Here is a 22,728-nt window from a genome sequence, read left to right on the forward strand (position 1 = left end):
TCCCTTCTGGGAGCGACCAGCCTTCTCGGAAGGCGATGCGGTCCAGTCTCGCCTTCCCCTCACTACCCAGACCGGACACCAGGTCTCCCATAGCAACTGCGGTCAATAGCAACTAGCGCCCCCGCCAGGCCAGTGCCCTCTGCGCAGGCGCAGAAAGGGGCGGGCAGAAGGCTTCCGCTCGCGCCCAGAGTCCCTCGGAAACAAGGGGCGGTGCCTGCGTGATGGCGTCATGGGGTGAGGTCTCGGGCGGCGGGAAGAGGCGGCGGGAGAATGGAGGCGCAGGAGAGCGGCGGTGGCAGTGGCGAGTGCGGGGCCCAGGACCTTGACCCGGCCCCCAGCAAGGCCCCCGGCAGCGCCGGCCAGTACGAGCTGCCGTGGTGAGGATCCAGGCCATCAACGATGGGTTCTCTGGACATGTGGGTGGGCGAGTGGCGGGCCGTGTGTCCCGGGGTAACCCAGGGGCGGGAGCTCATTTGGGGGTCACCTGAGCGGAGCAGGAGGCCCCGGGGTGGTGTCCAGTAGATTATTATTTGAAGAAGGCAAGGGATGTGGGTCGCTAAGCCCACCTGGGGTGGAGAGTGACCAGTCTGTACTCTGGAAGCGGGGTCTTGGTCAGAACAATGCTAATTGTGATAATAGCCGCCCGCTGCGACCACCCACTGGGCACCAGGCGCTGTGCCAGCCGCGACTCTGATGGTCGCTCGGCGGGAAGTGTCGGACGCAGATTCGGAATCGGGATGGTGTGAAGGCACCCGCCTGTTTTCCGTGGCTTGCTCACTTTAAATAGCAGCATCCTGGGCAGCTGGGAGGAAAGGTGACGTGGGAAGTCACCTGCCAACTGGCGCAGGTGTAGGGCAGGCTCTCCACTCGGTTCCCACTCCCTGTGCGCACCTCTCGGAACTCTCCACTGGGCGTGGGAATGGTTTCCTCCCTGTCCGCTGCGTATTCCCATCCCTCCAGCCCACCCCTCTTCTTGGCGAGAGCAGATACCTAAACGAAGGGCAGTATAGCTTACTGGAGTATCTACGCTGCGCCACCCAGTCCCCCCGCCACTAGCCACATGAGTCTGGTGCTAGTCCGAATTGAGATGGGCTCGTAAGTGTACGATACACACCGTATTTCAAGGACTTAGTTTTAAAAAAAACTCATTAGTAATTTTTATATTGATTACATGTTGAAAATGATAATGTTTTGAATATATTAGGTTCTCTAAATTATATTAGTAAAATAACTTCACCCATTTTCTTTTTACCTTTTTAAATGTGACTACGAGGAAGTTTAAGATTACATATGTGGTTTGCATTATAATTTTCACACACGACCCTGTTTTAGATGCTTAAGATACTTCAGTGTGCAAAACAAATTCTGTTGTCACAGAGCTTACATTTGATAGAGAAAGACAAAGTAAAAAATAAACAAGTAGACCTATAATATATTTGATGGTGACAGCTTCTGTGGAGTAAATCGCTATGGTGGTCAGGGAAGGCCTCTGATGAGATGATATTTGAGTAAAGACCTGAATTCAGGGAGGAAGCCATGTGGCCATGGAGGCAGAGAGAGCTTTTAGTCAGGGAGCTGCTATGAAGGTCCTGAAGGAGGAGTATGTTTGCCTTGTTCAGAGTCTAGCTGGGAGGGGCTTCCCTGGTGGCGCAGTGGTTAAGAATCTGCCTGCAAATGCAGGGGACACGGGTTCGAGCCCTGGTCTGGGAAGATCCCACATGCCGGGGAGCAACTAATCCCGTGCGCCACAACTACTGAGCCTGCGATCTAGGGCTCGCGAGCCACAACTACTGAGGCCGCATGCCACAACTACTGAAGCCCACGCGCCTAGAGCCCGTGCTCTGCAACAAGAGAAGCCACTGCAATGAGAAGCCCGCGCACCGCAACGAAGAGTAGCCCTTGCTTGCCGCAACTAGAGAAAAGCCCGCGTGCAGCAACAAAGACCCAACGCAGCCAAAAATAAATAAATAAAATAAATTTATTAAAACAGAACAAAATCTAGCTGAGATTTCAGCTCCAAACCTTCCCAGGTGGCGATTCCTCCCTTCTCTGGGCTTCCACAGCCTGTGGTTTTTATAAGCAGTTTAGCATTGTAGTGGGATTTGCCAAGCTGTATCTCCCCTCTAGTGGGAAAGCCCTTGAGAGCAAGAACTATGTTTTGCTCAGGTCTGCACCTTCTACCTTCCTCCCGTTGAGTGTGCTAACTCCTTACACACCGCTTGGCACCCGGAGGGGGCTGAGTGTGAAGAATAAATGAGGAGGAACAAGCACGCTCCATCTGCTGACCTTGGAGGAGAGCTGTCTCTTTGTTCTCTGCAGTATGTGGCAAAAGAGCTTTGCCTGCAGCTCCTTCTGGTGCAAAACCAGTACCTGGAGGGAGTACAAGCTAAGAGTAAACCAGGGAGTATAATAAAGGGCAGAGGAAATCCTGATGGTCAAATCATTGCAAATCTACTTCCACTTCTCAGAGCCAGGGAAAGTCACTTTCTCTCATAGCATAGCTTGCTTAGTAGAAGAAGTATTGGTCTGAAAAGGCCACTAGGCTGTCCAGTCCACACAGCCTAATAGGATCACAGGATAGGCCTGCGGTTTCTGTCTAGTCAGCCGTGCTGGGCACCTGGCACAAGTCTGCAGACACTGGCAGGTAAGGGATGAGAAGGGGCCCAGTTGCATCCATGTCTGTCAGAGCAGATGATGTCAGTGCCGCGTGCGCGGGACCTCTGTTGTGATGGGCAGACTGTGTGGCCACACAGTGTCACATTTCTCCAGATGGCCTCCTCTGGCCCGTCTCCAGCACCAGCAGGTGTTTCTCTGCTGTGGCGGGTTTGAAGTCTGGTGCACAATTCTCATGCGCTTGACTTTTCAAATGGCACTCGGGCATCTCTTTAAATTTAAAACCTGCAACCCTTTGATGTATTTTTATTGAATGTATATCATCTTCTGACAAAGCTCCCAGAATTGCCCTTTAGTGCTTTCTTTTGGGTAGCGTGAAAATAGCCGTGTCAACATCTTTATGCATTTTCTTAAAAACAGGGTTGAAAAATATAGACCAGTAAAGCTGAATGAAATTGTCGGGAATGAAGACACTGTGAGCAGGCTGGAGGTGAGTTTTTAAAAGAGGATCTTGCATCTCATTATTGTGACTTTGATAAGCTCGAGACATTTGGAGGAAGACAGCCAAGATAGCGAGCTGGGGGCTGGCCACAAATCCAGAAGAATTAAGGGAATGGGAGACATTCAGTTTGGAGAGGAATCTAGAAGACAGGGTGGGTAACTTCAGATGTTTGAAGGAGTGGCTCATTGGAGAGGGCTTATCAGACTTGTTTTGTGTTCTTCAAGAGCAGAGGTGGCAAACTTTGTCTGTAAAGGCCGATGAATAGATATTTTAGGCTTTGCAAACCATATAAAGTCTTTGTCAAATATTCTCTGTATTTTTTTTTGGCCGTGCCGCGTGTGCAGCTCGTGGGATCTTAGTTCCCCAACCAGGGATCGAACCCGCGCCCCCTGCAGTGGAAGCGCAGTCTTAACCACTAGACCCCCAGGGGAAGTCCCTTTGTTTATTTTTTAAACAACCCTTTAAAAATGTGAAAACCATTCTTAGCTAGGGAGCTTATAAAAACGGGTCTCAGGGTGGACTACCCCCACTCCCCCCACCTTCCTCTCCATCCTAATTGCTAAGCCCTGCCTGAAGCGACTAAGTGACAAGGCAGCAGACTTCAGGATGACACGAACCGGGAGCAAGCAGAAACATTCAGCAGTAGAGCAAGCTTTGAATTCCCAGCCCTAGAGGTCTTTAGGCAGAATCTAGAAGCCCAGCTATTTGAGACATGACAGAGGCCGTCTCTGCAGTAACTGGGGCTTAGACTTCAATAGCTACCAAGGTATTTATTTATTTTACAGACTTATTCATTTGGCAGATATTTGAGTATCTTCTCTGGGCTAGTTACGGTGTGGTTTTAGGAACCGTTGATAAAATGGTGAACAGACTAGACCTGAGCCCAGCTCTGCGTGATTTACAGTCGAACCGGGGCAGCATTAAAGTCGGCAGGCCATGTGATAAGCACTCTGCCAGGGGACGTACAGGGGCTGTGGGGGCATGTGGGTTAGCTCAGGGAAGAGTTAACCTGCTTACAGAGTCCTAATTCCCAAATGGAAGAAGCGACACCGAAGCTAAGCGAGTGGGAGTCAGCCAGACTTGGGGGGTCGGGGGTGGAGAGAGGGCAGGCAGCAGGGACAGCATGTGCAAAGGTCCGGAGGTGAGAGAGAGTATGGCTTATTCTACGGGGGTGGGGGTGGGAAATGCCATCTGAGTGGAATACAGAGTAGTGCTTTCCCGACGTGAATGGCATACGAATCGCCTGGGGATGTTGTCAAAATGCAGGTTCTGATCTGGTAGTTCTGGAGTGGGGTCAGAGAGTCTGCATTTCTGACAAGCTCCCAGGAGGTGCCGATGCTGCTGGTCTGTGGAACCCACCAAGTAACAAGGCTGTAGAGCACGTGTACTGGGGGGTAGGAGGGGTGAGCTGGTGAGGTGGGCAGGGCCTCGCGAGCCAGGTTTAAGGGTTTGGGTCATCCAAGAGTTCCAGTCAGGTAAAAGTGTTTTCAGAGATGTGTATTTTAGAAAATTGGTTATGTTACCATATGGGAAATGGATTGGAGTGGGGCAAGATTAGAGGCAAGGAGACCAGCCAATGGCCTGTTGAAAGCAATGCAGGCAAGAGGTAATGGGCTAAGAAGAATCTAAACAAGAGTAGATATATGTATATGTATAACTGATTCACTTTGCTGTACACCTGAAACTAACACAACATTGTAAATCAACTATACTCCAATAAAAATTAAAAAAAAAAAATAATAATTTTTTAAAAAGAGGTCATGGGCTAAGAAAGTGGCAGTGGGCTGAAGAGAAGGAAGTGGTCTCCAGATAAAGGAGAAAGAGGGGCCCAGCTTTTGTCATTGAGGGGCTGCATGGGGTGAGGGAGAAGGCCAGTCAAGGATGACGGTGACCTCCAGGTTCCTGGTGTGGGCGGGAGGGTTGATGCCGTTGACAGTCCATGGAAGGGAAAACATGGGGGGACCTCAGGTTTATAGGGGAAAGTGTTGAATTCAGTTTTGAATGTGTTGACCTGAGTGTTCCACGGGGCATCCACATGGAGCAGTTTGTAGCCATGTTTGCTACACGGGCCTGTGTGGTTGGGGAGACCTGGCTCCTCAAGTTTGCAGATGAACCCGTTTTAACGAGCATTTCTTCCTTCAGGTCTTTGCAAGAGAAGGGAATGTGCCCAATATCATCATTGCTGTGAGTACTGGGTCCTGGCCCTGTCGGACGTCTTGGAGTCTGGTTTTCGCCCCCTCTTAAGCGCTTTCTCATGTACAGAGCTTCCTCCTCAGAGAAGCCCATGATCACCAGAGCCCATACCATTCCCACCTCCCACTGGTCAGGCCTGAGGGTTGGTTGCTGTATTGATCTGGTGTGTGCTATGGGTTGGGGTCGGGTTGGGAGGGTTCTAGGCGGGGGGTGAGCGCAAACGGGGGTGAGCGCAAACAGTGGTGAGCAGTAAATCGGGAGTTCTCGTTACGTTCATTCTGTTGGCTTGAAGCACTTACTGGAGATCTCATTCCTAGGGCCCCCCAGGAACCGGCAAAACTACCAGCATCCTGTGTTTGGCACGAGCCCTGCTGGGTCCGGCCTTCAAGGATGCCGTTTTGGAGCTCAATGCCTCAAATGACAGGTACACCTGGGAGTTAGGCCTGAAGGGTGGCGAGTGTTTTACATTTTGAGCTGTCATAGAAACAACCTTTTTTCAGGTCTCTGTAGCACTTATAGAGCTTGTTTTGCTGTTTGTGTTTTCCTTTAATCTTTCCGATGAAAGAGAATGGGGATTGCTGGCTTGTTGATGTGGCATCATAAGCACTTGACTTACTTGTTTAGTTTTTTTTTTTTTTAATGGAGATTTTAAAAATTACTTTTAATTGTGCTGAAATACACATCACATAAAATTTACCATCTTGGGACTTCCCTGGCGGCGCAGTGGCTAAGAATCCGCCTGCCAATGCAGGGGACACGGGTTCAAACCCTGGTCCGGGAAGATCCCACATGCCGCGGAGCAACTAAGCCCGTGCGCCACAACTACTGAGCCTGCGCTCTAGAGCCCACGAGCCACAACTACTGAGCCCACGTGCCACAACTACTGAAGCCCACGCGCCTAGAGCCCGTGCTCTGCAGCAAGAGAAGTCACCGCAATGAGAAGCCTGCCTGCCTCAACGAAGAGTAGCCCCCGTTCATTGCAACTAGAGAAAGCCCGCGCGCAGTGATGAAGACCCAACACAGCCAAAAATAAATAAATTAAATAAATAAATTTATTTAAAAAAAAAATTTACCATCTTAACCATCTTTAAGTGTACAGTTCAGTGGCATTGGGTACATTCACATTATTGTGCAACAGATCTCCAGAACTGTTTTCTTCTTCCCAAACGGAAACTCTATACCCATTAAACAACAACTCCCCATTCCCCTCCCCCAGCCCCTAGAACCCACCATGTGACTTTCTGTCTCTATGAATTGACTATTCTAGGAACCGCACACAAGTAGAATCATACAGCATTTGTGCTTTTGTGACTGGCTTATTTCACGCATATTTCAGGTTCCTCCATGTTGTAGCACATGTCAGAATGTCCTTCCTTTTTCAGGCTGAGTGGTATATACCACCATGTTTTGTTTATCCATTCAGCTGACAAGGGACACTTGCGTTGCTTTCATCTTTTGAATATTATGAACTGTGAATAATACTGCTATGAGCAGGGGTGCACAAATATCTCTTCGAGACCCTGCTTTCAATTCTTTCAGATATAGACTCAGAAATGGAATCACTGGATTATTTGGTAATTCTATGTTTCAAGTTTTGAGGGACCGCTGTACTATTTTCCATAGTGGCTGCACCATTTTACATTCCCATCGACAGCACACAAGGGCTCCCTTTTCTTCACATCCTCACCAACACTTGTTATTTTCTGTTGTTGTTAGTAACCATCCTAATGGAGGTGGGCTGCTGGTTTACTTTTTTTTTTAAATTTATTTTTGGCTGCGTTGGGTCTTCATTGCTACACGCCGGCTTTCTCTAGTCACATCGAGCGGAGGCTACTCTTCGTTGTGGTGCGTGGGCTTCTCACTGCGGTGGCTTCTCTTGTTGCAGAGCATGGGCTCTAGAGCGCAGGCTCAGTAGTTGTGGCGCACGGGCTTAGTTGCTCCGCGGCACGTGGCATCTTCCCGAACCAGGGATCGAACCTGTGTCCCCTGCATTGGCAGGCGGATTCTTAACCACTGCGCCACGAGGGAAGTCCCTACTACTTTATTATTTTTTTTAACATTAAATTTACCATCTTAACCTTTTTGTTTTTATTAATTAATTAATTAATTTATTTATTTTCGGCCACACAGCGCGGCTTGTGGGAGCTTAGTTCCCCAACCAGGGATTGAACCCCCGCCCACGGCAGTGAGAGAGCCGAGTCCTAACCACTGGACTGCCAGGGAACTCCCCCAGTTTACTTTTTAGACATGGGATAGTAGAGGATTATGAAATGAGGACCTGTTGAACAAAATGTCTGCAAAGTCTGCCTTTGGTTATTCCCTGAGGACGTGGTTCTCTACTTTGCAGTGTTTTCCTGGTTTTGATGATGTACACAGACCTGAAACGGGCTCTGTCCTGTGAATGCAACTAACAGCTAGCTCCTCGGCTGCCATGAACACGCCTGCAGTCGAGCCGTTTTGTAAATGCCGATTCCAGATAGCAGATACCAACAGAAAACTTTGAAAACTTTGGTGGCTCTTAATTTTGTTGAAGAGAGAATGGCCCATAATTGCAAATATTTTCAATTTTAGATTTATTAGAGGGATCCATACAATGGCTTTTTTTGGTTCCTTTATCATCTGTTTCCTTCCAGGAACCTTATTATACACACCTACCTTCAGCTTTTGATCACTTACGAACTGTACCCTGTAAATGATGTGGGTGTTCGAATATCATCAAAGATGAACGAATACTGTCACATGTTCTTTTTTTTTTTTAATACAGTTATTTATTTATTTATTGGCTGTGTTGGGTCTTCGTTGCTGCTCTCAGGCTTTCTCTAGCTGCGGCGAGCGGGGGCTACTCTTCATTGTGGCACTCGGGCTTCTCATTGCAGTGGCTTCTCTTATTGGGCATGGGCTCTAGGCTCACGGGCTTCAGTAGTTGTGGCACGCAGGCTCAGTAGTTGTGGCTTGAGGGCTTAGTTGCTCCACGACATGTGGGATCTTCCCAGACCAGAGCTCGAACCCGTGTCCCCTGCATTGGCAGGCAGATTCTTAACCATTGTGCCACCAGGGAAGTTCTGTCACATGTTCTTTTAGCAAAACAGGATGGTCCAAGTTCTTGTCACAAGACATTGGGGAGCTAAGTCCTTCCTGTTGAGTGACTAACTGGGTGAAAATATGTTTAGTTTTTGTCTTTAGAAATATGTTCACGCCTTGATTCTTAAGTTTGAGAAAATTCATGGAGGATTTTGGCATCTGAAGACTCGTAGTCTGAAATTTTGTTTATGTGATCAATTTCACCATCATCATCAGAGTCTAGAATCCTGCTGTCTCTCTGCTTCATTTTCTGACTTGTCTAATAATGATGAAACATCTTCCGCTGTCATTTCTTTTCTCTGACATTATGGGTAGAAAATGAAAAATTTTGAATTTTCGGCTGTGGTCAATGAAAGCTTTCAGATGGTGTATCTGAACTACTTTTGTGTCTTCCAGAAAGATGATGTAGTACCTCACGAAACAATAAAAAACTGAAGGATGAGGCAGTAGTAACAGTTTTTCCGAATATTGCATCGATCTTCTAAGCATTTCCATCATTCTTTCATTTTATTATTTTAGTCTTTTTTAGCATAGTTGGGAATAATTGATGAGTAATAATGAAATAAGTACTAGGATGATGAAGTAGCAAACATTTTAAGATATAGGAAGCGTACGATTACTGAGACCCCCAAAATGTATCTTAGATTATAAAGAGTCCAATGGGCCCGTATGATAATGGCAAGATAAAATGAGTTTCATTCTGTTTTTAAAAAGTAAGTAAATTTTTTCCTTTGTTCTTCTGAAGACCTCCAAGAAGGAATAAAAGTAATGAATGACAATCCTTATAAATAGTTAGATTGCCCAAAAAGAAACTGAAAAACTAAAGTTGGGTCCATGATGGTGTCCTGAGGGTTAAAAGTCCCCGTGAAGGTGAGTGAATTGGTCTCAGAAGGTGACAGTAATATTGTGGCTCATTGTTTCAGGGGCATTGACGTTGTGAGGAACAAAATCAAAATGTTTGCCCAACAGAAAGTCACCCTTCCCAAAGGGCGACACAAGATCATCATCCTGGATGAAGCAGACAGGTAGAGTGCTTTGCCAAGAATTTTTTACCTTGATCTCTAAGTCTTTTATCTGGCTGTATTAAATCAGGAGGAAAAGCTCTCACCTTTGCACTTCTGTGACAGATTTGCTTATCACATCTTCAAGAGAGATTTAATAGAGGCCTGAGCCTTAAACCTGATCTTAATTAAGTAACTTACAAACATTTGTCTAAGACAGTTAACGTGTTTGTTCCAGCATCACTTACATGCATAATTTAAATGATTTTTTTAAATTGTGGTGAAATGTATCTAACAGAGAATTTACCATTTCAACCATTTTCAAGTGTACCATTCAGCGGCATTTAGTACATTCACGATGTTGTGCAATCATTATCAGTATAAATGAAAAAATGTTCAGTGCCGTTTAGAAAAATAACAGTAATTCATGTTCTTTGAAGAAATTTTCAAAGATATGGGTAATTTCTTGCTTTATTTTATCTCCTGTTTTTCTACACTGTGCATTTTTACATAGTTGAGATGATAATTATAATTTTTGTATCCTGGTTTTGCCTTTTAACGTGAAGAGCAGAGTTCCATGTTATTATAATCTTGTTGTGAACATAGGTTTTAATTGCTGTATTCTGTTGCATTCTGTTCCATAGTGGGGATACACCTTAACCATTTTACTGTAACGTTATTTACAGCAGTAATAGCCGCTAACATTTATCTAGCACGTATCTGTAAGCATTTGCATTATGCCAGGTGCTCTGCGACACACTTTACGTGTTATTGTTTTATGTTATTGTCATAACAACCCTCTGAGGTGGGCAGTAGCATTATCTCCTTATAGGCGATGACATTGAGGCTCAGATAATTTGCCTAAAGATCCCACAGGAGTGGATGAAGGAGCTTTGAGGTGAGCCCAGGCAGCCTGCCTGCAGGGCCTCTGCTCTGTCCGTGTGCAGCCTGTCTGCGTGAGACCCACACGGGGTCCCGGAGAGAGACTGAGCATGCCCAATCAGGAGTGTAGGCTTCCCAGGGTCCGTAGGAGGGTATTTGTGTCCCGTGGACCTTGGGTCCCAGCTGCAAACCGCCCCTTGTGTTTTTCTTCTTAGCATGACTGATGGAGCCCAGCAAGCCTTGAGGAGAACCATGGAAATCTACTCCAAAACGACCCGCTTCGCTCTTGCTTGTAATGCTTCGGATAAAATCATAGGTGAGGGTCAGCTCTGCATGGCTCGGGGTCCACGTGCCGTTCACGTTGGCTCTTTAGCTGCAGAAGAGAAGGGGCTTTTTGATCGCCTGCCGTGGCCTGAGCACTGTATAATCCGCTTTCTCATTTAATCTTATATAATTCTATGCGGAGGTATTATTAGCTCTACCTTAGAGATGAAAAAAACATGGAGCTCAGAGAGGTTGAATAGTTTGCCCAAAGTCTCACAGCAAGCCGAAGAGCTGGGATTGGAACCCCAGGTCTGTCTGACTCTTGCATCACAGACACACGTGATGTTTTGGTATCCTGTGCGCAGTGTCACGGTCATGGCCCCTGCGCAGACGCGCTCTTGCGCTTTCTGTGTGTCCGGAGCACTTGGCATACAGTGTGTCTGCACGCTGGGTTTTGTCGTTACCAGGAGCTCCCTCCCCTGTGAAAGCTCACACGCTCATCTTCCTGACCTGGCGTTGGTCCTTCCAGCCCCCTCCCTCCCTCCCTCCTTCCCTCCCAGCAGTCTGTCTTCCTCCTCACTGCTTTGAGCCCTCCCGCCTCAGTGTCTCAACTTCCTGCCGGTTTCACATCCTTCCCTTTCTGATACAGACTGCGAGCACAGTCCAGCTTTTTTTCACTCTCTCTCTGACCATTTCTCACAGCTCTCTTGTCCCTCTGTCCTTGCCTCACGTCCGCCCTGCTAACCCCCAGCCTGTGTAAGCTCAGCCGTCTGGCTCCTCCTTCTCCACCCAGACAAGTGTGGTACCAACCATGATGCCCCCACAGAGTCACTGTCTCCAGCCCCAGTGGGCTCGTGTCCCTTGACCTTCCCCAGGTCATGAATCTGTTCCACAAACATTTACTCTGTTCTTAGTAGGTGTCAGGCACCGGGCTAGTGCAGAGCAGACAGAGTTTAACAAGAAACATTCTCTACCTTCAAGACACCCACGGTGCAGTGGAGGAAACTGTGCTAAAAGGTCTTGATTTATGGCCGTGTATGTTGCTTGTCTCCTTACGAGTGGTAGGACAGGTTTGGGAGGGCAGGAGCCGTGTTATACTTAAAGAACTGCCCCCATCCCCCAGTGCATTTTTTTTTTAATTTAAATTTTTATTATAAATTTTACAGTAAAAGTGAAATGAACAATATCCTAGAAGTCAAAATTCTACCTACAGTTAATGGTAAGAGTAGGGAAACTACAGAGTCCAGGTTTTACCAAATAATGTTCAACTTTCCAGATCAGCAGCTTAACTGGAAACAACATGAACTTTGTAAGCAAACAGATTTCACATCAAATCCCTGCTCCCCTAACTAACAACTGAGTCAAACAAGGTAGCTGTGCTATGTTGTTTTTTTTTAAAACATCTTTATTGGAGTATATAATTGCTTTACAATGTTCTGTTAGTTTCTGCTGTATAACAAAGTGAATCAGCTATATGTATACATATATCCCCATATCCCCTCCCTCTTGCATCTCCCTCCCACCCTCTCTATTGCACCCCTCTAGGTGGTCACAAAGCACGGAGCTGATCTCCCTGTGCTATGCAGCTGCTTCCCACTAGCTATCTATTTTACATTTGGTAGTGTGTATATGTCCATGCCACTCTCTCACTTTGTCCCAGCTTCCCCTTCCCCTTCCCCGTGTCCTCAAGTCCATTCTCTACGTCTGCGTCTTTATTCCTGTCCTGCCCCTAGGTTCATCAGAACCATTTTTTTTTAGATTCCATATATATGTGTTAGCATACAGTATTTGTTTTTCTCTTTCTGACTTACTTCACTCTGTATGACAGACCCTAGGTCCATCCATCTCACTCCAAATAACTGAATTTCGTTTCTTTTTATGGTTGAGTAATATTCCATTGTATATATGTGCCACATCTTTATCCATTCATCTGTCAGTGGACACTTAGGTTGCTTCCATGTCCTGGCTATTGTAAATAGTGCTGCAATGAACATTGTGGTACATGACTCTTTTTGAATTATGGTTTTCTCAGGGTGTATGCCCAGTAGTGGGATTTCTGGGTCATATGGTGGTTCTAGTTTTAGTTTTTTAAGGAACCTCCATACTGTTCTCCGTAGTGGCTGTATCAATTTACATTCCCACCAACAGTGCAAGAGGATTCCCTTTTCTCCACACCCTCTCCAGCGTTTATTGTTTGTAGATTTTTTGATGATGGCCATTCTGACCGGTGTGAGGTGATACCTTATTGTAGTTTTGATTTGCATTTCTCTAATGATTAGTGATGTAGAGCATCCTTTCATGTGTTTGTTGGCAATCTGTATATCTTCTTTGGAGAAATGTCTATTTAGGTCTTCTGCCCCTTTTTGGATTGGGTTGTTTGTTTTTTTGATACTGAGCTGCATGAGCTGCTTGTATATTTTGGAGATTAATCCTTTGTCAGTTGCTTCGTTTGCAAATATTTTCTCCCAGTCTGAGGGTTGTCTTTTCGTCTTGTTTATGGTTTCCTTTGCTGTGCAAAAGCTTTGAAGTTTCATTAGGTCCCATTTGTTTATTTTTGTTTTTATTTCCATTTCTGTAGGAGGTGGGTCAAAAAGGATCTTGCTGTGATTTATGCCATAGAGTGTTCTGCCTGTGTTTTCCTCTAAGAGTTTTATAGTGTCTGGCCTCATGTTTAGGTCTTTAATCCATTTTGAGTTTATTTTTGTGTATGGTGTTAGGGAGTGTTGTAATTTCATTCTTTTACATGTAGCTGTCCAGTTTTCCCAGTGCCACTTATTGAAGAGGCTATCTTTTCTCCATTGTATATTCTTGCCTCCTTTATCAAAGATAAGGTGACCATATGTGCGTGGGTTTATCTCTGGGCTTTCTATCCTGTTCCATTGCTCTATATTTCTGTTTTTGTGCCAGTACCATACTGTCTTGATTACTGTAGCTTTGTAGAATAGTCTGAAGTCCAGGAGCCTGATTCCTCCAGCTCCATTTTTCTTTCTCAAGATTGCTTTGGCTATTTGAGGTCTTTTGTGTTTCCATACAAATTGTGAAATTTTTGTTCTAGTTATGTGAAAAATGCCATTGGTAGTTTGATAGGGATTGCATTGAATCTGTAGATTGTTTTGGGTAGTATAGTCATTTTCACAATGTTGATTCTTCCAATCCAAGATCATGGTGTATCTTTCCATCTGTTTGTATTATCATTAATTTCTTTCATCAGTGTCTTATAGTTTTCTGCATACAGGTCTTTTGTCTCCTTAGGTAGGTTCATTCCTAGGTATTTTATTCTTTTTGTTGCAGTGGTAAATGGGAGTGTTTCCTTAATTTCTCTTTCTGATTTTTCATCATTAGTGTATAGGAATGCAAGAGATTTCTGTTCATTAATTTTGTATCCTGCTACTCTACCAAATTCATTGAGTAGCTCTAGTAGTTTTCTGGTAGCATCTTTAGGATTCTCTATGCATAGTATTATGTCATCTGCAAACAGTGACAGTTTTACTTCTTCTTTTCCAATTTGGATTCCTTTTATTTCTTTTTCTTCTCTGACTGCTGTGGCTAAAACTTCCAAAACTATGTAGAATGATAGTGGTGAGAGTGGGCAACCTTGTCTTGTTCCTGATCTTAGAGGAAATGGTTTCAGTTTTTCACCATTGAGAATGATGTTGGCTGTGGGTTTGTCATGTATGGCCTTTATTATGTTGAGGTAGGTTCCCTCTGTGCCTACTTTCTGGAGAGTTTTGATCATAAATCGGTGTTGAGTTTTGTCAAAAGCTTTTTCTTCATCTATTGAGATTATCATATGGTTTTTCTCTTTCAATTTGTTAATATGGTGTATCACATTGATTGATTTGCATATATTGAAGAATCTTTGCATCCCTGGGATAAATCTCACTTGATCATGGTGTATGATCCTTTTAATGTGCTGTTGGATTCTGTTTGCTCGTATTTTGTTGAGGATTTTTGCATCTATGGTCATCAGTGATATTGGCCCGTAGTTTTCTTTTTTTGTGGCATCTTTGTCTGGTTTTGGTATCAGGGTGATGGTGGCCTCGTAGAATGCGTTTGGGAGTGTTCCTCCCTCTGCTGTGTCTTGGAAAAGTTTGAGAAGGATGGGTGTTAGCTCTTCTCTAAATGTTTGATAGAATTCGCCTGTGAAGCCGTACCCCAGTGCATTTTGCACAGGGCTATGCGTGGATGAGTCTGTGTAGAGATTTGAAACTGCAGTTATTGGTGGAGAAAGGTCTGGCCCTCCCTTTTCATGAAATTAATTTTTCTGGTATATATAGGTAGCATTCTGATTATTTTTTAATTTCTAAAGGGATATAAGAACCATGTAAACCAAATCTCTAAAGAAACGTATTGCTTAGCTTTAGAGGAAGTGGTTCATGATCAAATCACTGCAGAGCTGATTTTTGAAACCATCAGTAACAACCTCACCTTAGCCCCTGGAGTTATACCAGTTAAGGGAGAGCCCTGCTTTCTTGGAGGAAGGCTATGGCTGCTTTATTCTGACGTGTATCTGAATTCGCAGCTTTTGGTACTTCTCCAAAGAGAAAAATCTATGAAAGGAAACTTCTAGTGTAGTTTGCATATTAATTGCTTTTAGATAAGAATTCCATTGTGGTTCTTCTGTTTCGTTTTGTTTGTTGTTTTTTTTTTCACTTTTTGGCCGCACCACGTGGCACGTGGGATCCTAGTTCCCCGACCAGGGATCGAACCCATGCCCCCCGCATTGGAAGTGCGGAGTCCTAACCACTGGACCACCAGGGAGGTCCCAAGAACTCCCCTTTCGAATTGGTCTTTCTCTTGTCTGTGCTGATAAGCCAAATATGTAAATAAGGTTCTGTCATGAATCTTGCTGATTTCAGATAAATTGAAATGAACTCTTAGGAAAGCTGTTCTTTGAAACGTCTCATCCATTGGACAGATGTTGAGCACAGTATTTTATGTGCACAGCATCTCCTCTGCCCAAGGCACAGTGGAGGCTACAGACCTGTATGAGCCTCTGTCCCTGCCCATCAGGGGCTCACACAAGGCGGGGGTGCGTCCCAAAGCCAGCAAGCCCTGAGCCATCTCAGGTCCTCCCTTGTCTGCTCACCACCGCAGCCAGCCCCTCACCAGAATCAGATCCAAGGTCATCCCACCTCCCCAGTGTCTTGAGCCCCTACCCCTCCTTCCCTCACTCTAGGTCTGGCCTCAGTTTCTCCCCTTCACTGGTGCAGTGTCCCTGCAGCTTCTCTGCACTTGAGTCACCAGCTGGCTGCCGGAGTCTTCTCAGCACAGGTCTGACCCTGCCACTCCCCCACTGAACCCTTCAGTGGTCCCTCATTGCCCACACAGCCACGCCCACCCCCATCCTAGCACACAGGAGCCCGTTACCTGCAGCCTCATCTCCTTCTACCCTGTGTGATGCGGCCGCAAAGTGCCTCGCGGTTCCCCAAAGCCCCTGTGCCCTTTCATCACTCTTGCCTTTGAATGTGCTGTTCCTTTTGCCTTTCCGGCCTGGAAAGCTCGTCCCTAAAGGCCCAGCTCAGAACTCACCTCCACCGAGCTGATCGCTCTCTGGCTGGGCTCCTGGAGCCGTTCCTACGAACCTCTTCCATGGCCGCGTCCCAGGGTGTGGGAACTTCCCTGTTGATGTTCACTCCTCTATCCCGGCAAACCTGAGCTCTGAGGGGCCCGGGCCTGGTCGTGGTATTCGTCCACTGCATCCCCGGGGGAGGGAACTGGTTTCTTTAATGCAAGTAAACTAACAGGAACATGGTCCTTGAAAGTGTACGTGAGAGCAGAGGAGGGGCGGTCACTTCAGTCTGGGGTGGTCTGGGCCGGCTCCACGAGGAGGAGGGTGGGAGAAGAGCTTTTTCAATGACGGTTGTGATTTAAGTGGGAAGAAGCTGGGAAGGGACATCCTTGGTGGGAAGAGCTGCCAGGAGAGCACAGGTCGATTCTTCCATGGGAGGCACGCGCGCGGGCTTAGGAGAGGAGAGACGGGTGAGGTTTGCGGAAGGTTTTATGTAGGAGGGTCAGAGGTGGTCTGTACTGTGACCTTGGTGGGCAGTTGAAGGGTTTGCCTGGGCAGGCAGAGGTGACGGATCAGAACATTCTGAGGAAGGCCAGTGGGGCAGCAGAGCAGGGTGGGTCAGAGAGAGACCCACTCGGGGCCTGGAGATCACGGAGATGCTCTTGTCGTAGTCTGAACTGAAGGTCAGGGATCGCATCCAGAATTCGGCATCCATCCATCTGGTGGTTCTCATGTGCATCAGAATCGCCCATGGAAGCTTAAAGAAGCCACGCAGGTGCCCTGTTCTCACCCCAGACTGGCTGGGTCGTGACCTGCCCAGAAGGGCCCAGATGTACCTCATACACGGTGGTTGAGGAGTCCACCTGGGCCAGCACTCACTCTCCTGTGGGCTGTGGCACGTGGCTGTCTCTATCCTGGAGGATCTTTTCCCCTTCTGGAGGCCCTGGCCAGCCAACGTCAGTCTGGGCAGTCCTAGCTGAGGCCACTATTGGTTGATATTTTGAAATTGAGCCCTGTTTGCCAAGTCCCTCTTGAGCACTGCGGGGCAGGGGTTGTGGTGCCAGCATGGCCGGGCCACGTGGATCGTGCGGCTGCTTCCGAGTAACTGAAGGACCGACGGGGTCATGCCGAGCTTTGCTGGGGAGCCCGACTCTCTTCCTGTCTCGTCCAGAGCCCATTCAGTCCCGGTGCGCAGTCCTCCGCTACACCAAGCTGACCGACGCCCAGATTCTTGCCAGGCTGCTGAACGTCATCGAGAAGGAGAAGGTGCAGTCCACGGACGATGGCCTGGAAGCCATCCTCTTCACCGCCCAGGGTGACATGAGGCAGGTGCGTGTGCCGCCGCTTGGGCGCCGGCCTCCCGGGCTTGCTGCACCCCTCGTCTGGGGGGAGAGGGGGGCGACTGCTGCCTGGGGATGAGCGTAGCCAGACTGGGGAACGTTGACCCGATACACTGGTGGGGCCTCGGGCCAGTGGGGAGCAGGCCTGCAAGTAGGGGGGTAAGCTCGGATCCCAAGAGGGGAGATGGGGCGGGCAGAGACTGAAAATCACCCTGGCCTTGTTTCTGTTCCTCGGCAGGCATTGAACAACTTGCAGTCTACTTTCTCGGGATTCGGCTTCATCAACAGTGAGAATGTGTTCAAGGTAAAAGCTGGCGTGGGCATCACAGTCGACAGAGCATCGTTTACCTGCCGGGGCCAGCAGAGGAGGGCGGGTGGGCGGTGTTGGGAGGAGGGGCACAGACTCGCCCCCGGGGGAGCAGGGAGGGGAGCACGTCCTGCTCCCCCGCCACCGCGGAGAGCAGGAGGGGCTTGGCTGTGGCATGGTGTGGGTGGCGGACGTGCCCCGCTGCTGCGGCAGGCCCGGGGCTTCCACGTGCGTCCTGTTTGGTCCTCACACATCCCTGCACGCAGATGTTCTCATCATTTTGGGGCTGAGGAAACAGGCCCGAGATCACGCTGAGGCTGGGGGCCATGTTCAGGGCAAGCCTGTTCCTATTCCAGGTGGGAGATGGGCCCCAAAGACCTCCCAGTTCTTAAGTGGATTCAGAGAGTCCACTGGGCAGGTGATCTTCCCAGTGATGTAAGACAGGTGACTCGTGGCTTTGAAGCTGCCCCTTGAGCATACATTCCTTATTGGCTCTTGTGAATTCATCTTGTGTGAGAAATCTGTAATGATGATGTCAGAGGCTTTTCCTCACCGCACTAGGTCGACACCGAAGTCTATTTGGTGACGACTCTGGTGGTGAGAGAGGCATGCCCAAACCTGGTTCTGTTTGCTGGAGAATTCAATGTAAACAGCAAGTGAAGACGGTGGGTACCTAGGTTGCCCAGACGTGGGTCTGCCAGGGCTCCACCTCGGATGGTCCCCCTCAGCCCCAGACCGGCCTCTCTTTTCTGTTTGGTCAGGTCTGTGACGAGCCCCACCCCTTGCTGGTGAAGGAGATGATCCAGCACTGTGTGAGCGCCAGTATCGATGAGGCCTACAAGGTGGGTCTCCTCCCGCTTTCCTGACTCGGGGGGAACCTCTCGCTTCTTGAGCCGGGCAGAGAGGGCGCTCCCTGTGCTGGGGACTTTGCGCCACCTCATTCTTAACTGATGCTAGGAGTTGGGTACCCTCTACAGGTGAGAAAACTGGCTCAGAGTCTAAACTCGTTGCTCTAAACCACACTGCTTAAAAGTAATAGACCTGGAATTCAAAGTCATGCCTTTCTACTCGAATTATATTCTCTGCAAGAGGAATGTGCCCTCCTAGGATATGAGGAAAGGACAGCCCAATTCCTTGCTTTGTAGAGAAAAGCCATCTTTCTCTCTGTGGAGGGGAGCTGTGCCCCTCTATCTTCCTGAAGAGCCTGGGAATGGGCGTCCTGGGACCCAGAGCCCGGTCCTATGAGCAGATTCCAGTGGGCATCGTTGGGGTGTAGGTGACCCTCAAGTCCACATGGAGGGCACTGATGTGATCGGAGGCCATTGCTCTGATTGCAGCCGGTTTCCCTCCCCCTGCTGCCACCAAACTAAGCTAGAAGCTGAGTGGGTTTAGGGCAGAGCTCGACCTCTCGTGAAACTGGCGTGCAAGGCAGGGAGACCCGGGCACGTGGCCTGAAGGACGCCGTCAGATTTATGGACACGGGGCTTCCCCACCCCCTGCATTTGCCCCAGGGAGCCAAGGACTCCAGACCCTGCAGTTGGGGTGGGGTGAGCGTTGGAACTGGGACCTGGGGTTGAGAAGGCAGGAGGCTGAGACCACTGCGGTCATCTCTGCCCTGGTCAGGATTTGTTCAGGCCTAATCGTGCTGGGGGTGTTCATTAAAAAGAGTGGCAGCTCAGAGAGCGTAGCAGACACTCTGGGGTGCTTACTGGGACGATTAAAAAGGCTTTTTAAGAGCCTTGGATAAAGACGTTACAGGGTATGGTGGTAGACCATCTTGCAGTATGGTTTAAAACATTTGCGATACTATCTCTCTGCCTGCTGGGAAGATCGATCACCCCACATGACCTAAAGGGTGCGGCCCACCAGCAGGGCCGCTGCGTTGGGCCGATTCTCAGAAGCACTCGTGCTGTCTCAGATGGCCTGTCTGCTCCCAGCTGTGTGACAGGCCTGAGACTGGTGTGGGTTTGACCTCACTTCCCCCAGTATCCTTGTTGTTCACAGAGTTACACGGCCTCCGTGTGTTTTCTTTTGTCTAGATCCTCGCTCACCTGTGGCATCTTGGCTATTCCCCAGAAGACATCATTGGCAACATTTTTCGAGTGTGTAAAACCTTCCAAATGGCAGAATACTTGAAACTGGAGTTTATTAAGGTTAGTGAGAGTAGAGCAATGCTTCTCTCGTCAAGAATGTGGGCCACGCTGAGGTTTTGTTTTACTCACAGGCCAGGTGCCTGGAAGATGCTCAGTCAATGGCCGGTCATCCTGGGGGCTGGGGGTTTGTTTTAGCCAGTCCTGCCAGGCAGTGACCTAGTGTTCCTTGGAATGACTCTCTTTTTGAGAGAGGTATTTATTTGTTTGTTGTTTAAGTGAGATTAATTGAGGTGTAATTTAAATAGAGTAAGATTCAGCCTCTTGGGTGCATTCTGTTGACAAAAGCATTCAGTCTTGTAAACACCACTACAATCAAGATATGAACAGCTCTGTAATCTCCCCAAATGTATGGGCCGCTTTGTAGTCAGCTCGTCCCCCTAGCACCTGGAAACCACTGATCTATTTTCTATTTGGGGGACAGAGTTTTTCCAGAAGGTCATACAAGTGGAATCAAGCAGAACGTAACCTTTTAAGTCTGGCTTCTCTCACTTCACTTAATGCATTTTGGATTTGTTCACGTTGTTGCCTATGTCGGTGGGTCCTTCCTTTTCATTGCTGAGTCGTGTTCCCTTGTGTAGACGTCCCACTGTTGTTCACCAGTTGAAGGACATTTGAGTTTCCAGATTTTGGTGACAATGAATAGAACCACTATAAACATTTGTGTACGTGAACTGGTGTGAACATGAGCCCCAGTTTTCATTTCTCTTGAGTAACTTCCCAGGAGTGAAATTCCTTGGTTGAATGGTAATTGAAGGGTTAACTTTATAGGAAACATCCAAACTTTTCCGAAGTGGCTATAGAATTTTGCCTTTGTATCAGCAATATGTGAGCATTCCAGACGATCCCCCTTCTGGTCAGCACTTGGAATGCTCAGTTGGTCTTTTTTAAGCCATTCTAATAGGTGTATAGTAGTATCTCATTATGGCTTTAATTTGCATTTCCCAATAACTAATGATGTCGAGTACTTTTTCATGTGCTCATTTGACATCCATGATCTTCTTTGAGGAAGTGTCTAAGTCTACCCATTTTTAAATTGGGTTGTTTGTGTTCTTATTACTGCGTTTTGAGAGTTCTTTATATATTCTGGTTGCAAGTCCTCTGTCAGATATGTGTGTTACAAATGTTTTCTCCCAGTCTGGCTTTTTTTTTTTCTTTTTCATTTTCTTAGCGGTACCTGTCAAAGAAATATCAGCATCCTTTTAGGAAATAAATTGAACTTCTCCGAGTTCATTTTCCAGCTGGAGTTTGAGTTCACTGCATCAATTTTGAGCAAACTGTTCGTTTAGATGTTCAGATTTTAAAAACTAAACTTCCTCCCTCACTAATTAACCAGATTTAAATTTGATTTTTTTTTTTTTTTTCAGGAAATTGGATACACTCATATGAAAATAGCGGAAGGTGTGAACTCCCTTCTGCAGATGGCAGGGCTCCTGGCCAGGCTGTGTCAGAAGACAATGGCCCCGGTGGCCAGTTAGAGCAGAGAACTGATTTGCTGGGTTATGAGTCCTCGTCACTGAGAGGCAGGAGTCACAGCCTTCTGATTTGGAAAAAGTGCTGCCTTGGACGGCCCTGGAGTGCATCTTCCTGGCCGTCACCTTGCTTCCAGTACGTCTCCCCTGCTCCTGGAGCGTTTACCCTCAGCCTCAGACTCGTGGTGGGATGACAGCATGGAAAGGCCCCAGAGACCCTCCAGGGCCCAGTACCCGATCTGTGCACGTGTTGGCATTTTAGTAATAAAACCGTACAGCTTTGTCAGCAGGAAGGTGGCAGTGCAAGGCCGCAAGGAAAGCTGGCTTCCTGTCTCTGTGTATACGCCCCTAGCGTCCTACAGGTAGAAAGGTGATTTCGATAATAGACTGGACAGGCTAATCTCAATTTTTCTAGAAGCCTAAAGGACAATCCCATAGGGTGAGGCAGGGTTTGTTGTAATTTATCAGCTTCTCAGAACAGCCCCGGGCCCTGAGCCCTTCAGAAAGGACTTGGCAAGAATCACAGAGGAGGATGGTGCAGACAGGCATAGGGGACCCTCCTACCAGGTCGCCTTTTCTGTGCAAACGGGTGTACTCATTTGCTTTAGAATTTCCCAGTGAATTTTGCATTAATTTGTAGAATTGCTTTTTCTTTTTTGGCAAGGTGTTATTTTTTTCCATGTTTAAAAATTATGAAAAATATCAATTGTACATAAAACAGAAAATGATACAGTGAACTTCCACATACTCATCATCCATCTTAACAATTTTACCAACACGTGGCCAGTCTTGTTTCCTCTGTACCCTACCCCAGCACCAGCATCCTACCCCACTCCCAGATTGTTCTGAAGCAAATCCCAGGCAGGGTTAGACACGTGTCCAGACCACATTGTTGAACGGATACAGGAAAGGCTCCAAGGTCACTGGTTCTTTGCGGTTAGGGTTTTGATTAAGAGGGGGAAAAAAAATTAAGGCCCTCAGAAACTGCGGGGTGAAGTTTTACAAAAATACTTTGGTATACCTTCTCAATCTTTTTTTTTTTTTTTTTTTTCTGGTGCACGGCTTGCGGGATCTTAGTTCCCCAACCAGGGATCTAACCCAGGCCCCCGCAGTGAACGCGCTGAGTCCTAACCACTGGACCACCAGGTGAATTCCCTACCTTCTCAATCTTATTTTTTGTCTGGAGCCTTGGGATCCTTATGAGGTGAAGGGATGCTTGTGCCCGTCGTGCAAGTGAGACCCCAGCTTCCCACACTCAGGGACGGCGGGGCAGGACCCCCTCCCGCTGGAGCCTCACTGCAGCCCCACCACACCTGTGCCCAGGCCTAAGCTGTCCTCTCCACGTCGTGAGGCCAGGACTGCGGGGTGTGAAGGGACAAGTGGCCAACAGCTGTGTTCTAGATGTTTTTTT

At 47.6% G+C, this 22,728-nt stretch overlaps 1 protein-coding gene across 1 annotated transcript; it reads left to right on the forward strand.

The window, feature by feature from the left end:
- Positions 1-237: 237 nt before the first annotated feature.
- RFC2 (replication factor C subunit 2) lies at positions 238-22,054 on the forward strand. Its single transcript, XM_061208253.1, has 11 exons — positions 238-377; positions 3,034-3,103; positions 5,258-5,299; positions 5,626-5,732; positions 9,313-9,414; positions 10,488-10,588; positions 17,220-17,377; positions 17,627-17,692; positions 18,457-18,537; positions 19,735-19,848; positions 21,213-22,054. Exons 1-11 carry the CDS (start codon positions 271-273, stop codon positions 21,321-21,323), a joined length of 1,059 nt encoding a protein of 352 aa, XP_061064236.1. The 5' UTR covers positions 238-270; the 3' UTR covers positions 21,324-22,054.
- Positions 22,055-22,728: the final 674 nt, after the last annotated feature.

This window comes from Eubalaena glacialis, chromosome 13 (assembly GCF_028564815.1).
Source record: "Eubalaena glacialis isolate mEubGla1 chromosome 13, mEubGla1.1.hap2.+ XY, whole genome shotgun sequence".
Taxonomy (NCBI): Eukaryota; Metazoa; Chordata; class Mammalia; order Artiodactyla; family Balaenidae; genus Eubalaena; species Eubalaena glacialis.

Excerpts from the sequence above, each read along its gene's own strand:
- RFC2 (XM_061208253.1), top strand. The coding sequence starts at position 271 with ATGGAGGCGCAGGAGAGCGGCGGTGGCAGTGGCGAGTGCGGGGCCCAG. Across the intron at positions 378-3,033 it reads GGCCAGTACGAGCTGCCGTG|GGTTGAAAAATATAGACCAG; the intron begins GTGAGGATCCAG and ends TCTTAAAAACAG. Across the intron at positions 10,589-17,219 it reads TGCTTCGGATAAAATCATAG|AGCCCATTCAGTCCCGGTGC; the intron begins GTGAGGGTCAGC and ends TGTCTCGTCCAG.